The sequence below is a fragment of the Panicum virgatum genome, chromosome 4N (genome assembly GCF_016808335.1).
Source record: "Panicum virgatum strain AP13 chromosome 4N, P.virgatum_v5, whole genome shotgun sequence".
NCBI lineage: Eukaryota > Viridiplantae > Streptophyta > Magnoliopsida > Poales > Poaceae > Panicum > Panicum virgatum.
The window spans coordinates 19965151-19981752 of record NC_053148.1 but is presented as its reverse complement, the minus strand read 5'-3'; the positions used below and the strand labels follow the sequence as shown (position 1 = coordinate 19981752).

Sequence of the window (16602 nt, the reverse complement as noted above, 5' to 3'; positions counted from 1 at the left end):
AAATGGCTGCACAGAGGTTGTATCAGTTAAATTCGAAATACAAATGCACGCTCAGAATGGTCAATTTTTGCAGTATCCGTGATCTAGAAGTCAAGTTCATTATACAGCAGTTATCAATTACGGGAGCCCATTCTGACTATCTAGCAGTCTACCACCAATTGCATCCAATTCATCCTGGTGAAAGCAGCAAGCATAGCTTCCTCAACGAAGCCCCCTAACGGATCGAATTTTGCCGCATGGACTCTCCACTGGGCCGGCCCAACTAGCAAGTGAACCTTGTGTGTGCACCTCAACCAAGGCCCAACACCCAGCCCCTCTCCCCAATTCCGCCGTCCGCTCCCACCGCGCAACCCGCCGGGGCGCCGCCGCCGGCGATGACCACCCCGCAGTCCGTCTCCACCTCTCCCGCCCGTATATCCTACACGCCGACCTCCCCATTTCCAAGATCCTTGGGGAGGGATTGCGGTCGGGTCCTCGCTTTCCCCGCTAGGCCGCGCGGTTTCTCGCTCCGCCTCAGGTCGTCGACTGTTATGGCCGCCGCCGGCGTCGGCGGCAGCGGCTCCCCCGCCGCGCCCGGAGACTCCACAGGTAGTTTACGTGGCTGGATAGTGGAATTCTCGCGCTCTGTGCTGCGTCGTGTGGGCGTCGTTCTTCAGCTGTGCTCAAGCCTCAACCCTTGCATCCTTCATGTCGTGCTCCTCTGGTAGCTATTTCGATGGGTTTTATTTATTTCAACTTCATTTATTTATGATTGAGTTCAAAATCTTCAGGGTCTTCTAGGATCGGAGAGGTTAAGAGAGTGACCAAGGAGACAAATGTGCATGTGAAGATAAACCTTGACGGCACCGGTGTTGCCAACTGTAGCACAGGGATACCGTTCTTGGATCATATGCTCGATGTGAGTGTAATTTGCTTGGCTTGTGTGTTATTAGTAATTAGTTTTTTCCCGGGGGGGGGGGGGGATCTGTTCAGATATAATATGCTTGCGCTTGCTTTCTATGTGATTTCTGGTATCCACTGGAAAATTACACCTTATTTTGTGCAAAAGGGGAGAAAACAAAACCTCATAATTAACATGACAACCACCTTAGATCAAATCAATAATATGGACAAGTGGAAACATCTTCTGATAGGAAATTTTTTTTATGCATGCTGCTTCCTGCTCTAGCTTCAGATAAGAGGGCCAGTAGCAGTCATATTATTTTTAGGAAGAAGGTATGTGCTGTACCATTAGAACCGGAAGCCATATGAGTGTGCAAATTTCTACCATGTTTCCAGTTCCACGTGTTGCGGGTGATCGCTCTTGGGACTCTGCTATCGAGCAATTACTTCGCAAAATGCTTGTTTCATTTTTTCTTTTTCCTAGTATGATGTGATCGATTGAAAGAGTTATACTTCTCCACCTCCAATCAACTAATGTAACGAGTGAGATGGATGGCTCTGGTTATTCCACATAGATGACAGAAATGACCACTGTAGGTAACGAGCACTTGCGAAGAGAAATAAATGTAAACATTAAAATACAACCAAAGCCAGCATGCAAAAAATTGTCTAAAAAGCTCAGCTATTTCCCTTGTATGCCCTTACAAAAGCATTATGTTTAATAGGTTTCTGCTCTTTAAATGCCCTACTATTCTATCCTACTTATATCACGGGGTTCAAAGTAGAAAGTTCTAACTCATGTTACTTGTTAGATAAGTATGTTTTTCCAGTCAAAGTTGTCCATTGACTTAAGTTTAAACCTTTCAGCAACTGGCATCACATGGACTCTTTGATGTGTACGTTAAGGCAACAGGTGACACACACATTGATGATCATCACTCAAACGAGGACATTGCTCTGGCAATTGGAACGGTGATTGTTACTTTCCGAGAACATTTTCAACTTGATATTTATACTTCTAGAAGCACTTGTAGGGATCATTATTAACTTGAGGTTAGGATATCCTTATATTTTCATTTCCTAACTTTTGTACTAAATTTAGCACTGCACAAACATACTGTATTTTCAACTTATACCTTATGCTGAACCATTTGTAGTTTAGTTTCATGCATCTGCATTGGTAGGCAACAGTCAGTGAGAAGACCTCTGATTGTCTATGCAGGCACTGCTTCAATCACTTGGTGATCGGAAAGGGTTTAACCGATTTGGGCATTTTACTGCACCACTCGATGAGGCAGCAGTTGAGGTTATACTGGTAAGTCGCAATCTCTTGCTATATTTGCATAATATGAATGTGCAATTTTTCATATACCTGATGTGCCTATGTATGCATTGTTTTCATAAGTCTCCAATGTTGTGCGAGCATATACATGAGTTACTCATGCCTGGCTCTAGTGCTCTAGACTAAAGAAATGCTCTAGTTCTTTTTGAGTTTTTTCGGACTTCCATGTATTCATGAGCATCTACTGTTACTAGAAGCTCGTACATATGCATTTTTCTGACACTTAACATTTAGACTTGTTTGCTGAAGTTCACATATAAAATTACAAATACAATTTATGTTATGTTACTCTTATCATATACTGTTTCCTATTTTTGTTACCAATGTTTTAACTTGTCATATGGATACACAAACTTTAACCACCTCATTTTATAAGTTGAACCAAACTGTGCTTTTTTGTGACTTCATGGGTCATGATTTCCCCCCTATACCCAGGATCTGTCGGGTCGTCCTCATTTAAGCTGCGGCTTAGATATTCCTACTCAGAGAGTCGGTACATATGATACACAGGTAATTTGTGAGACCTGCAAACTTTTTATCATTTATCAACCATCTTTTCAAAGAAAACATCCTTGGTAGCCACCTCTTCCTGTGTTTAAAAAGAAATATTTTTTGATGAAATCTTCAAACAAAATTTGAGTCATTTTATTCATCATCAATGTTGTGCAATCCTTTGTCTTGTACACTCCTGCAGTCAAGTTAGGCAAAAGTTTTATTTATTCATTCTGGTTCCAGCTGGTTGAACACTTTTTCCAGTCTTTGGTGAATACATCTGGGATGACTCTTCACATCCGTCAGGTACATATTGCTATATGCTCATTGCTCAAATCAAATTCTCTTCAAAATAGTTGGATCAGTGGTACAATTTCAGTCGTTAGCAATCAAGCGTATCATAGGCTGATCATAAGAGTCGAGATAGTTGATTTTTCCTTGTTACGTAACCTACTTGGCATGAGCATGACCCTGCTCTTCTACTGCCTGATCCCGCTCCATTTTTTCTTTGAAGCTTGCTGGGAAGAACTCACACCATATTATCGAGGCATGTTTCAAAGCATTTGCTAGGGCCCTTCGACAAGCAACAGAATATGACCTGCGCCGTCATGGCACTGTCCCCAGGTTTGTCTCCACTTACTGGCAGAGGATAGCATACGCTCTGTCCTCCTATTCGGATTCATTTACATCCCTGACGATACCTTTATTGCTTTTCTCTATGGCAGCTCCAAAGGTGTTTTGTCAAGATCATAGCACTACAGGTTCAAACGATTGCTTGCCAGCTTTTAGCTTGCAGCTATCAGAGGAAACAAACAAAGCGGGCAGCTATACACAGCTTGGTTTGTTCTGCTTTACATCGGGAGTCTGCATTACCTTTGACAACAAGTTATGGCATCCTTGCTAATGAGATTGTCAAAAATCGAATGTGCCACCACCCGGTATTGGGCTTATTTACAACAGCGGTCTAATGCATCTGCTCGCTGCTGCAATTTTCTCTGCTGTCGGGAGCTACGAGATTATCTGAAGATTGGAAAGGAGTAGACAATAAGCTGCGACTCTGAAAGCAACTCCAGTCAGGATTCAAGAATAATGCTGTGCCTTGTATAAACTTTGCAGCATGGGCTGATTTGAGCCGCATATGTAATGATTGTCATTTTTCAAGGGAATAAAATTGTTTCTGTGCGTCTATTTCTCGTGATACTGGAGTCGAGGAAACTAGCGGTCGCTCGATGCGGTGCGGCCGTCGTGCCCCTGCCACTGCCGGCACGCTGTTCAGCTTAGTGGTTACGGCGTTTCCTTAAACACAATAATACGTATGTAGGCGCTTATACAAAAGAGAACATATGAGAACATATCAGGTTCAAACCAATCTTTTTGTGCTATGATGTGAATATCTTTATCTTTATGAGTTGCTTCGAGTAAATGAGCCAGCAGATCTTAATATTGACTAAGTTGCTTATTGCTTACGATTGACAAAGTCACTATAGCCACGTCACCTTCGATGGCCACATGACCTACTAATGAAAAAATAATACTGTTATGAAATAGACCAAGTACATTGCAAGCAGCCGTAGTAGACCAAGGTTTCGAATCCGAGTGAAGGTTCCTTCGCGAGAAGTGACCGGTTCGTTGTGATCATGGTGTTAAATTAAACCATTTATCTTAACCAAAACTTTAGTGCAAATACACAAAAACAGAATTTATGATGCTAAAACAAATCCACAACAACTAAAATGGTATTTACATATTTTTTTTTAAAAAAAGATGAATGGTCAAACGTTAACGTCGTGTCCAACAGTCAGCGGTGACAAACATCTAGGGTCATGCTGGAACTTATACGGGCAACAATAAAGTTTGTGGTAACATCGGGCAAGGGGAGAGATGAGGAGTGGCGCGAGATATTCACGGAAGCAGGATTTATGCACTACGATTATTGAGCTCTATCCGTAGCTACCTAGCTACAAAGTGAAACAATATGTATGTATAGGAGCTTCATTCTAAGATTGAAATGGCATACTCTAGTCAGTTCCTCCGTCCCCCAAAAAAAAAAAATCATCCTAGAAATTCTAGGACAAATTAATAAAAAGATAAAATGAGCATGTTTGCCCCTAGTTATTACCCATATTCAATACTAATTGATTCTTGCATACACATGCACTTTCTAGATATGGTAAGATAACTTGTTTTTTTTAGGGACAAATTTTAAGTCCTAGAATGTTTAGGACGGAGGGAGTATATATATCAACAACTACTTGTTCCTGCAATTCAACAACCTCATGCCCGCAGTGATCACAAGTTCACGACAGATTCGCAAAAACATACAGAAGGCTATGCTTTTCCAAAAAAGATAAAAAAGACTATATTGGGTTAAACTGTCTTCAAGCAAGCCTCGTAATACATGTGACATTCGCCTGGCTACCGTACCAATGATCCACAGACAGAAATTAAAGTGTCACTACTGTATACCTGTAACTATAACAATCCCAAGTTTCTAGACAGGAAGGGTAGTTTACCCTGTGCAGTAAACATACTATGTAAAGCCAGAGTTTCTATTTTTGTGATACACGCATCACCAGAAATTTAATCTCACAGAAAATTTCCCTGTACCCATCTCATTTGGAGTCTGGTAGTAGCAAAGACTATTTCTCAGCACCATCCGTTTCTTCTGAACTTCCCTTGAGACTCCCAGATCTCACTGGTAGGATGCTGCGCCTTTCTTTGCCTCCTGGTTTAGCCGACGCGTTACCGTACCAGATCATTCCGAGAACAGCGAGGACCATCCCGAGGACTACCTGAAGATTCAGGCCCTCCTTGCCAAAGAAGACAAACCCAAGGGACAGAACAAGCACAGTCTTCATGTGGCCCAGCACTTGGAACGACACAGCAGAGAACCGCCCGATGCAGATGAATTGGCTCAAATTAACCCCAATGGCGATGAAGCATGAGAGTGTGAGGAAAAACTGTAGAATCAATGAAACTCCATGGTAAAAATGACAGTCAAATAATTCTTATCCAGCAAGAGGATGACAATTGAAGGAAGCCATGGTTGCTAGAAGTTAGCGGTAGCAGACCCAGCAGTACATGGTGGAATTTCAGAACACAAAGAACTAATGATATCATTGAACTAGTGTGAAAGTTTCTTCATAACATCCACAAGACCATGATATAAGTGCACCATAAACTTATAAACCATAGCATATGCAGTGACGAGAATTCTCAAACATTTTAATGAAGGGTAATCACCATTTTATCTCTTAAGCAAACAGATAGATGAGATCATGAGAACCAGCAGCATAAATTGCCATATGATCAGAGATAGAAACATTCTTAAGAGACTACCCTTACCAGAGCAAGAGATGAGAAATTGAAGTGATCCACCCTTTTGCCTGTCAACAAGTAATCCATAAATGGTCCCAGTAGCAGGAGGGACCCTGCTTGGGCTGGAGCAGTGTGGCCCAGGAGGTTGAACGAGTTCAGAGAGTACTTCCTTTGAAGAAAATGAACATACTGCAAAATGAGCAGAAATTACAAAAGAATTAAAACTGTGCCCTTTAATCGGGTACACAATAGGAATAGTATATGAAGTACCAAATTTGTGAAATTAAATGAAATCATGTTTTCACATTTTGGAAATGGAATTATAACTTGTATTATGATAAGTAGTATTATCATGAGAAATTGAGAACACAGTATCAATTCTAACAGTTCAAACATGGAAAATACCAATACTGGCATGGTGGGTAGCTATATCCTAATGTATAGAACGCGCCACAGGGGGCCAGGACACTTGGGCCACGTGCATCTCATTGAACACATGGGCAACCAGCATTTGGGGCCTTTTCTAGACTGGGCCAGGAAGAGTTTCTTCTTAATGCAAAGCTGTGGGGGCGGTCTTTGCCCCACCGGTCGAGTTTTTTTTATATCATAGTACAGAAGAAAAGTTGGAGCATTAGCAGAAACTGCTAATTATTCACAACTTTGCAGAATCAAGGAGCATCATGTCACTAGAGTGGCATATTTTAATACTTTGACTTTTGTAAATATTCATAGTGTGCGAACAAACTACGCAGCTAAGTGCAACCAGAACCAGACAATCAGTTATAGCAAGCAATCTTACTGGTGAGCTGACATACAAGAAATCAGCATACGAAGGTGATCAAACTTACATATTGTTGCAAGGCTGTGCTCCAAACAGCTATAACAGACGCAATTAGACCTCTTGCATTCACACTGACATCAGTAACCGTGCAGACTGCAACTCCTATAAGCACAACCATTATGCTCAGCTTTGTGTCGCGGGAATAATGTACATGATCAAAGACAATCTCCAGAAGACATGAAGCAGGTATCATGCACAGCTTTGCTATCTGAACAAGAGAAAGAACGAAATCAGTTGCAACAATTTAAGGCCACAAAGTTTAGCTACTGAAAAATCCACTAACCTGATAAAAGCCCACAGAGTTCCACATCAAGCTCACGTTCATCCCAACAATTGACAAGTTTGAAAATATCACAAATTTAATCAGATCCGCTACCGGTAACTGGGAGGGCTGGCTCAGGCCTAACCACCGAAACACGATTGTCATCAAGGTTGTAGCCACAAAATGAAGCCCGGTTAATGTTGTGGCTGCAAAAAAAAAAGTAATTAATGAGATGGCAGGAGATATATCGGAATTCCTATGTACAGTTTGTTGAGAAGGTACAAAAATATCGTAGAACACGTGACTACCTAATTTTCAGTAGGAAATTAAAAAATGTTAGCATGTTACTATTACTTCAGTTAAGGCCATAAAAGCTCAACAGACACATTACCAATTACACCAAGGAAGTCTAGAAGAGTGTTGGTTTCAGGTTCAGCAGAAGCACCCAATAGTCAGGGAATTTTATCGAACTATTCTTCAATAGTTAAGAAAGCAAATGAGGTGAAAGCTGCATGGAGGCATGCATCAGCATGGTGTGCACAGAATTATTAAGGGTTCGAAGAACACGCTCAGCTTTGCCATTTTGAGGAGACGTATAAGGGCAAGAATGTCGGAATAAAATACCACGGGATGCTAAGAGAGCCGTGGTAGCAATATTAATAAATACGCGGCCATTATCAGTCTGGAAACACTTAACGGGAAGGTTGAACTGAGTGTGCGCATAAGAAATAAACTGAACGATATGCTCATGAACATCAGACTTATGATGGAGAGGAAATGTCCAACAATAATGAGTAAAATCATCCAGCATTACTAAATAATAACTGTAGCCCGAAATACTAGGAACAGGAGATGTCCAAACATCACAATGCACTAACTCAAAAGGAGAAGAGGTCCTGGAGGTAGAGGTACTAAATGGAAGGCGCATGTGTTTGCCTAGTTGACAGGCATGGCACAGGGAGCGATCTACTTTAGTACAAGTGATATGTTTATTCTGGAGCGAGGAGACGGTGGCTGGAGCAGGATGGCCGAGACATTGATGCCACAGCGAAGTGGAAGCAGCGAGAAGGGCGTGGGCAGTGGCTGGTGCTGTAGCAGTGATGGTATACAAGTCTCCATCACTATTGCAGCGAAGAATCACGCGCCGCGTCCTGAGGTCCTTCACAGAAAAACCAAAGGCATCAAATTCGATAGAACAACTATTGTCGCGGGTGAATTGACGAACGGAAAGGAGATTGCGAACTATGGATGGGACGACAAGGACGTTGTTCAAGATGAAGTTAGATGCTATGGTGGGAAGGAAGGACTGACCACGAGACGTGACTGGAATACTAGTGCCATTGCCTACAACAATAGAAGAATGCGGTGAAGGGGTACGGGAGAACAATATACCTTCAGAGGAGTGCATGTGGGTGGTGGCGCCGGTGTCCATGACCCACGGAGACGAGCCTTGGAGAGACATCTGTTGGAGAGCGGCGACGAGGCCTGCCTGGTCCCAGGAAGGCGCAGGAGCCTGGGAGAGCTGAGATGGGGCGAAGGCGGTGTGGGCCTGCTGTGGCGTAGGGCCCAGCAAACCCTGTCCGCTCCACCCGCCCGTGGTGGATGGGCCTCCACGGTAGCCAGCTCCCTGGCCGGCCCAAACGCCCGCCTGTCCTCCCGACTGGGCGGCCCATGGATTGAAACAGAACCACGGGCCGGTCGGGTAGGGGGGGCGCGCGGCCTGGCCGCCCTGCTGGTAGCCGCCGCTGCCGCCGCCTTGCTGTCCGCCCCCGCCGCCGCCTTGCTGTCCGCCGCCGCCGTTGCGCTTCTTCCTGTGGCGGCGCTGCTGCTGCTGTGGCACGCCGGAGGGCGCCGAGGAGAGGCGGCAGGCAGAGCCACAACCAGTAGAGGAGGGCGATGCGACCAGGGCAGTGTTGGCGGTGACGGAGGCTCCGTGCGCGAGGCGGAGCTCCTTCAGGGCGAGCTGGTCGAGGGCCGTGGCGAAGGTCATGCCGGGCGTGCCGGCGATGAAGTCGCAGGTGGTGCTGAACTTGGGGTTGGCGCCACGCAGGAGGTTGAGGACGAGGGTGCTCTCTGCGACTTGTTCCCCAGCATCGCGAAGGCGATCAGCAGCCTGCTTGACCTTCTGGCCGTAATCTTCAACAGAGAGGTCGCCTTGGTTGATGTTGTGGAATTCATGGCTGAGGTAGATGCAGCGCGGAGCCCTGTTCGCCGTGAAGTGGGCATCCATGGCGACCCAGAGCTGGCGCGCCGTCTGATCCGGTGCCATGGCGAAGTCTAGCACAGATTCAGAGACGGAGCCGTATAGCCAGCTGCGGACGCAGCAGTCAGTTTGGATTCAGGTGTCATCAGGGGCGGCAGGAGCTGCTGTCCCGTCGATGTGCTTGAGTCCAAACTTGCCGCACATGGCCTTGAAGTAGGTGCTCCACTTGGTGTAGTTGCCGGCGCGAAGTTCCAGTGTCACAGGGACGTGGGACTTGACGTTGACGGTGGCAAAGGGGATGATGGCATCTCCCATGTTGGTGGTGCTAGGGGAGGATGCACTGTCCGTGATGGAGGAGGACATCAACCAGGGAGGAGAAGGAGGAGGGGATGGCGCGACCTATAGGGAGGAGGCGCCGGTGGTGTGGTGGACGACGTGCAGGGATTTGCACGCCGGAGCAGATTGGATCTGCTATGGAGGGGGGAGGTCAGGCCCACGGCAGGGAGCAGCACACCTAGGGCAGCAGAAGGGGGATGAGGCGCACGGCCAGGGCTAGGGTAGGGCCCGGTCTCGTGATACCATGTAGAGAGTTGGGCAAACACCACACACCCTAGGAGGGGGGGGGGTGACCTTTATATATATAGGCCGTATGGCTTGAGGTACAAGTAAATCAGGTACATGACTTATACAAAGCAAATACAGCATATACATCTAATAACATTGTCATTTGCAACCAAGATTTTTGGCCTGATTGGTTCGCTTCCAAAATGTTGGCATTGCCAAAATGTTAGCAAGCCAATAAGTTTTGGCACTTGTTTGGTTGAAAGCCAAAAACACTGCCCACCAAATTAAGTTCAATTCTGATATTTTGGTAGAAAAAATTGGAATGCCTAGATTTTGGCATGCCAACATTGGTACTAAACCAAGCAGGCTCTTTATTACAGAAGAGTATGCATCATTCGAATTGAAGTACAAATCCTTTTCCTTCAAATAAAATTTAGGTAGGAAACTTTCAGTGGTGCTGTTAAAACTACTAAAAAGAATTTTTATAAGATGTTTTCCAGTTTTCCAAATGTGCAATGCCTAATGAAAACGTATGAAGTCCACATTAGAAAAGAAATACCATTACTTTCTTCAGGAAAAAAGAACAATCAGGACAATACTTGTTTGTTATTCAAAATAGAAAATATGCGTACAGCATTCAGTTCGAAGTCCGATAACCACATAACAAAATGTGGCAGAAGATTATACACACAGTAGCCACAGATACAAAGACTAGAGACCGAATATGGTAGTCCAATATATTAAAAATAAATGCTCAGTTAAGCACAGAGCCACAGACATACCAAAAGTGAATCCATGCTTAGCCATTAAAGCTTTGTTGACCATGATGATTCCAACGGATGTAGTAACATTGAAACTCCATGCTGCAAAGTCAAGGACAGCCTTTTTGTCAGACTTCTTCAGGGAAGTCATCTCCACTTTCATGGATGCAATTCAATGCTTGCTGAATTACAGTCTCCAAGAGACCGATACCATCAGATCCAGGAATACAAGTACGAACTGCAAAAGGCGAAGTGATTAATCAGAAGAGCAGTTCACCCAGTAAGCATAAATATATGTATGTATACAGAGCAATACAGTTTTTACAAAGTGGGAAGTGGTGCAGGTTATGCATGGGCCTGAGATTTCCGGTAAAGTTCAAGTGATTGCACAAGGATTAAAAAAACTGAATAAACGATGCAAATGATTCTCTGTAGTTTTCACTGGCAATGTTGGTTCACGATAAAGGTAAACAATTGTCTGAGTTGTGTCACGTGTGCATTCTCTGCATCACAAGAATCATGGAGCAGGACCAATACTCCATCAGGTAGAATCAGCACTCGCCTCTAACTCAAAAGAGCATCGGGTACGTAGGCATTGTATCAAACAACCACCAGGCAGGCAGGAGAAGTAGGCACCCAAAGCAAGACGCTACCACGGCACAAGCAGGGGCCCATGGTACCTATCAGACAGACAGACAGGCAGATCACGATTCGCGATCAAGACGCGCCATGTCTGTGTAAGGATTGGTGAGTACGAGGAGCACAACAGGCAGCCGGTGGTGGCGTGGCGCCGTACTGCCCCGGCGTGCAGGACAAGTGCGCAGTTACGCTTTACAGCCAGCCTTGTCGCTCACCTTCGCCTCTCGCCGCAGCTTGCTAGTACCTCCGTCCGTGTGTAGCTCGCCCTCCCCACTCCATTGCCGCAGCAGCAGCACCTCGGATTCGGAGATGAGCCGCGGCTACGGGCGCGCCGCGCGGACGGCGGAGGCCGCCGGGCACACACGCACGAGAGAAAAAGGTGGGGGCTTGCACTCATCCAGAAACGATCCAGGAAAGGGGAAAGAAGAGCGGAGGAGGGAATCGCGAAGGGGATGAGAGGGATTGCATATTTACCTGCGATGCCGGGCCTCTCGATTGCTCGGAAGCAATGGATCCCTCCGGCCGTCCGGCGTGGTGTTTTGATCTGAGATTTGGGTGGGCGCCGCGCCGGCGGGGTGTTGCCTGTGGCCGCCTCGTCTCGTCGGAGGAGCGCGCGGTGTGGGGTGTGGTGGTGTGCGTGCGTCGAGCTCGTTTCCGTTTCCCCCCTTTCGCCCTTCCGGTTTACAGTTATTTCTTGCAACTCCCAGATCTCTGCCCAGGGGCAGGACGGGACTTGTATTTATATACACACACAAGTCACTCCACTTTGCTTTATTTCATTTTTTTTCATTTTTCTATTCAATTCAAACTGATAAATCCCTCGGGTAGCTCGCCATGATTTCGTTGTCAGCAAAGTGACAAGGAAAGAAAATTCTGCCGTATTTCTTCCTTCCGAATGCCAGGTTTTACTATTTTTCAAAAAGGAAGCTCTCAATTCATTCTAGTATTAACTATTAGGCTGCCTAATCTTTAGTGTACTTGCCTCCTGAAAAGTACAATGTTGACCCAAACAAAAATCAATTCAAATAGTAGAGTGCATCATAAGAATCAACACTCATATAGTACGTACCATGTGTACTACATCCTAACAATGCATTGAAATTAAAAATGACAAAAATACCATTATATTGCCATAGGATCAGCCTACCAAGGAATGCCACTAAACTGGAAACGGGAAATGCATTGTGATGGCTGCTTGCTGCACATGCAATCCGGATGAAAATTTCGAACACACATAAAGTAGATGCCAGCCCATATTCACATGGCCCTCCTACCAATGCATGATCTTGATGCAAACTTTTTTCAGATCACAAGCTACCCCACCTCAATCAAATTAACACGCCATGCAACACTACTAAAAAAACGGACTAAAGGTCCTGTCCAAAGGTACCAGCTGCTGTTGCAATCGGTACTGATGCGTGGCATTAGTACCGGCTACAAAAGCAGCTGGTAACTTTGGCTAGCGGCGATCAAAGGTAAGAGGTTTGGTATCGGGTTAAAGCATCACCCGGTACCAAAATCCCAGTATAGGCAACCAACCGGTACCTACCAGTTGGTGGCACCAACCGGTGCCTAAAGAGCGGACAATGGCACCGGATTTTGCCATGACCCGGTGCCGCCACGTGCCCATCACAAAGGCACCGGTTGGTAACTTCAACCGATGCCTAAACCTATTGTTTGTCACCGGTTGTTGAGCATCAGCCGGTGCCTTTGGCTCACGCCTATAAATACCCCAACCCCTCCCCCCTCTAAGCTGCCATGAACTCACTGTTCATGGCAGCTGAGTGAGGGGAGGGGGCGATTTTTTGTTTCTTTAAAAAGGTTAGTTATTTTTCTCTATAACTTAGCAATTGGTTTTTAGAAGCAATTATCATTTAATTTAGTTTATACATGTGATAATTATTTTTATTTGTAGCATCTTATTGTAGTTATATGCGTTGTCAATTTATTTGATATGTGAATACTATCATATTATTGTATTTATATGTTTTATCAATTTATTTGATAAGTGAATAGTATCTATTTATTATAGTTATATGCATTATCAATTATATATTTGAATTCAAATTTTGTATGGAAATATTATCAATTACATATGCAAGGGGGCTTTATTTAGTTCCCTTTAAAATTCTAAAACTTTACAAGATTCCACATTCGAGACCCGCAGCTCAGCTAGGCCTGGCGCTGCTGCGCTACAGCGTGCACGTCTACAAAAAAAAATATTATCGTGCCACTGCCATTAATACAGCCAGAATTACCGTGCCAAAGAGAATCATTGCACAGACGATGATCCCAAATCCTCAAGGCTCTAGGCAAACAAACCAAGGTCCATATATAGAAATAAAGTTTTTTCCCAGTCATATAGCTAGAAGGCCACATGGGTCGTTTCTTGTACAAAAATACAAAGTTCCATATAGAGAAACAAAGGTTTTACGCAGTCATACAGTCAGAAGGCCATATGCATCATTATAATTTTGTAGTTAAGTTTTGTTAATAGCGTATTCAATGTTAGTTATAAATTGATAGTATGAATGAACTATTTGTACACTACAATGATGAATATAAATGTATTGTGGACCCAAATGAGTCGGCAATGGATGTACATGGCCGACCGGCGTTCAAAGGAGTTCATTAATGGCGTGCATGAATTCATAGAAGCGGCCGAAAAATACAAATATGGCGGTTTCGTTCATTGTCCATGCAAATTCTGTAAGAATGAGGATTATTCATCATCAAGAACCATCCACAGTCACCTGTTCAATAGTAGTTTCATGCCGAACTACTATGTTTGGACCAAGCATGGAGAAAGAGGAATTATGCTGGATAATAATGTAGAAGAAGAGGACAAGATTCCTGACTTTGCAGCCAATTATAATGCCTTTTTCAATAACACTGCAATGGGTGAGCCTGAAGAAGGTACTGAAGGATACGTTGTAGAAGATGATCTTGGTCAGATGCTGCGCGAAGCTGAGGAAGTTTGCCAAAAAGAAAAGGAATCGAGAGATCTGAAGCGTATGTTGGAGGACTACAGAACATTGTTGTACCCAGATTGCAAATAAGGCCAAAAGAAGTTGGGTACCACATTGAAATTATTGCAATGGAAGACATCAAATGGTTTGTCTGACAAGGGATTCGAGGAGTTCCTGAAACTTATAAAAAACTTACTCCCTGAGGGTAACACCTTGCCGGAGACAACATACGAGGCAAAAAAAAAGTTGTTTGTCCTTTAGGATTAGAGGCACAGAAGATACATGCTTATCCTAATGACTGCATCCTATATCGAGGTGAGTATGAAAATTTGGATTCATGCCCTGTATGCAACGCATGCCGGTATAAGATCCCTCGAGATGATCCAGGCGACGTTGAGGGGATGCGTGTCAAGAAGAGGGTGCCTGCTAAGGTGATGTGATATTTTCCTCTAATACCACGTCTGAAACGTTTGTTCATTAACAAAACAAATGCTAAATTGATGCGATGGCACAAAGAAGAACGTAAGCAAGACAATATGTTGAGACACCCCGCTGATGGGTCGCAGTGGAGAAAAGTGGACACAAAATTCCCAACATTTGCAAATGATGCGAGGAATGTAAAGTTTGGCTTAAGTACGGATGGCATGAATCCTTTCGGTGAGCAGAGCAGTGGCCATAGTACCTGGCCTGTGACACTCTGTATATACAACCTTCCTCCCTGGTTGTGTATGAAGCGAAAATTCATTATGATGCCGGTGCTTATCCCCGGCCCGAAGCAACCCGGTAACGATATAGATGTGTATCTGAAACCACTGATTGAGGATCTTCTATTGTTGTGGAAAGAGGAGGGTGTTCATATGTGGGATGTGCACACAGAGGAATATTTTTACCTTCGTGCATTGCTTTTCGTAACCACCAACGATTGGCCAGCACTAAGCAACCTCTCCGGACATTCCAATAAGGGTTATAGGGCATGCACCCATTGTTTAGAAGAAACCGACAGCACGTACCTCAAGCACTGTAGGAAGATCGTGTATATGGGTCATTGTAGATTTCTTCCGATCAAGCACCCATTAAGGAGGAGGCATGCTCACTACGATGGAAAAGGCAGATCATCGTACCAAGTCTAGGCACCGTTGTTGGAAAATGGTGTTTGAAATGGTCAAAGATATAAAAGTAGTATTTAGAAAAGGACCCGGCAGCAGATCAGTGCAGAGTGATGACGGACGTGCACCTATGTGGAAGAAGAAGAGTATTTTTTGGGAGTTACCTTATTGGGAAGTTTTAGACGTCCGCCACGCAATTGATGTGATGCACCTAACAAAGAATCTTTGTGTGAACCTTCTAGGCTTCCTTGGTGTCTACTGTAAGCCAAAGGATACATTGAAAGCGCGGCAAGATCTTCAACGTATGAAACAACGGGCCGCCCTACATCCAGAAAAAAAGGGATAAAGGACGTCATTACCTAGGTCCTGCGTGCTACACTCTTAGTAAGGAAGAGAAGCAAAGTATGTTCGACTGTTTGAACAGTATCAAGGTCCCATCAGGCTACTCTTCGAATATAAAGAGGCTACTAAACTTGAAAGAGAAGAAATTCGCACACGTAAAGTCCCATGACTGTCACGTGTTGATGACGCAATTGATTCCTGTTGCACTTAGAGGTATTCTACTAGCTAATGTTCGAGCAACAATCATAAAGCTATGCGCCTTTCTCAACACAATTCCTCAGAAGGCAATCGATCCATCGAGTTTAAGCAGGCTACAAGAGGATGTTGTCCAAAGTTTAGTCAGTCTTGAAATGATATTTCCTCCATCTTTCTTCAATATTATGACGCATCTTTTATTTCACCTGGTCAAAAAGATTGGTATTCTCAGTCATGTTTTCCTTCATAATATGTTCCCTTTTGAACGATACTTTGCAGTCCTAAAGAAATACGTTCGTAATCGGGCTCGTCCAGAAGGAAGCATTGCGAAGGGTTACGTCACAGAGGAGGTGTGACAAACCCGCCGAGTTAAAACGCTTAATTAAGCGTAACCGCCATCATTTGAACACATCAGGCGCATTAGCTTAATTAAGTGTAACTTGACAGGCTGTTTCCAACCCACAGGCCGATCGAAACACACCAGAAGTCTCGCACGAAGACGAGCACTGAAGGTACCAGCACGATATAAACTTACAAAAATAGCAAATTATATTAAGACTTTTACAAAACAGCTTTAAATTTAAAATTTACAAATGAAAAGATAGCAGCGGAAAAGAATCTAACTTACATAGCATTTTTTTTCTAGAGAATAAATAAAACAAATTAAATAAATCGAGAACTACCGA

The 16602-nt window shown here is 44.2% G+C and overlaps 2 protein-coding genes across 6 annotated transcripts; one reads left to right on the top strand and one right to left on the bottom strand.

Annotated features, from left to right (window-relative positions):
• Positions 1 to 284: 284 nt before the first annotated feature.
• LOC120670888 (imidazoleglycerol-phosphate dehydratase 3, chloroplastic-like) lies at positions 285 to 3904 on the top strand. Of its 2 annotated transcripts, XM_039951068.1 has the most exons (8): positions 286 to 588; positions 771 to 898; positions 1750 to 1854; positions 2105 to 2197; positions 2660 to 2734; positions 2960 to 3022; positions 3231 to 3340; positions 3442 to 3904. In XM_039951068.1, the coding sequence occupies exons 1-8, from the start codon at positions 375 to 377 to the stop codon at positions 3467 to 3469; spliced, it is 816 nt and encodes a 271-aa protein (XP_039807002.1). In that variant the 5' UTR covers positions 286 to 374; the 3' UTR covers positions 3470 to 3904. The 2 variants fall into 2 exon arrangements, with proteins under 2 accessions (XP_039807003.1, XP_039807002.1); XM_039951069.1 differs by lacking the exon at positions 2660 to 2734 and having other exon boundaries at positions 285 to 588.
• Positions 3905 to 5050: 1146 nt separating this feature from the next.
• Positions 5051 to 11976, bottom strand: LOC120670064 (UDP-rhamnose/UDP-galactose transporter 4-like). Of its 4 annotated transcripts, XM_039950052.1 has the most exons (7): positions 11779 to 11976; positions 11520 to 11624; positions 10687 to 10903; positions 7159 to 7343; positions 6883 to 7083; positions 6062 to 6223; positions 5061 to 5676 (listed from the first exon to the last, which is right to left on the bottom strand). In XM_039950052.1, the coding sequence occupies exons 3-7, from the start codon at positions 10826 to 10828 to the stop codon at positions 5356 to 5358; spliced, it is 1011 nt and encodes a 336-aa protein (XP_039805986.1). In that variant the 5' UTR covers positions 10829 to 10903; positions 11520 to 11624; positions 11779 to 11976; the 3' UTR covers positions 5061 to 5355. The 4 variants fall into 4 exon arrangements, with proteins under 4 accessions (XP_039805983.1, XP_039805986.1, XP_039805984.1 ...); XM_039950050.1 differs by lacking the exon at positions 11520 to 11624 and having other exon boundaries at positions 11779 to 11975; XM_039950051.1 differs by lacking the exons at positions 11520 to 11624; positions 11779 to 11976 and adding an exon at positions 11228 to 11345.
• Positions 11977 to 16602: the final 4626 nt, after the last annotated feature.

What these genes read in the sequence shown, in the direction of transcription:
- LOC120670888 (XM_039951068.1), top strand. Translation starts at nt 375, where the DNA reads ATGACCACCCCGCAGTCCGTCTCCACCTCTCCCGCCCGTATATCCTAC. An exon ending in CGCGCCCGGAGACTCCACAG is followed by an intron (nt 589 to 770) that starts GTAGTTTACGTG and finishes CAAAATCTTCAG; the next exon opens with GGTCTTCTAGGATCGGAGAG. An exon ending in TCTTGGATCATATGCTCGAT is followed by an intron (nt 899 to 1,749) that starts GTGAGTGTAATT and finishes TAAACCTTTCAG; the next exon opens with CAACTGGCATCACATGGACT.
- LOC120670064 (XM_039950049.1), bottom strand. Translation starts at nt 9,406, where the DNA reads ATGGCACCGGATCAGACGGCGCGCCAGCTCTGGGTCGCCATGGATGCC. An exon ending in GCACAGCCTTGCAACAATAT is followed by an intron (nt 6,224 to 6,882) that starts GTAAGTTTGATC and finishes CTCATTTTGCAG; the next exon opens with TATGTTCATTTTCTTCAAAG. An exon ending in ATTTCTCATCTCTTGCTCTG is followed by an intron (nt 5,677 to 6,061) that starts GTAAGGGTAGTC and finishes TTGATTCTACAG; the next exon opens with TTTTTCCTCACACTCTCATG.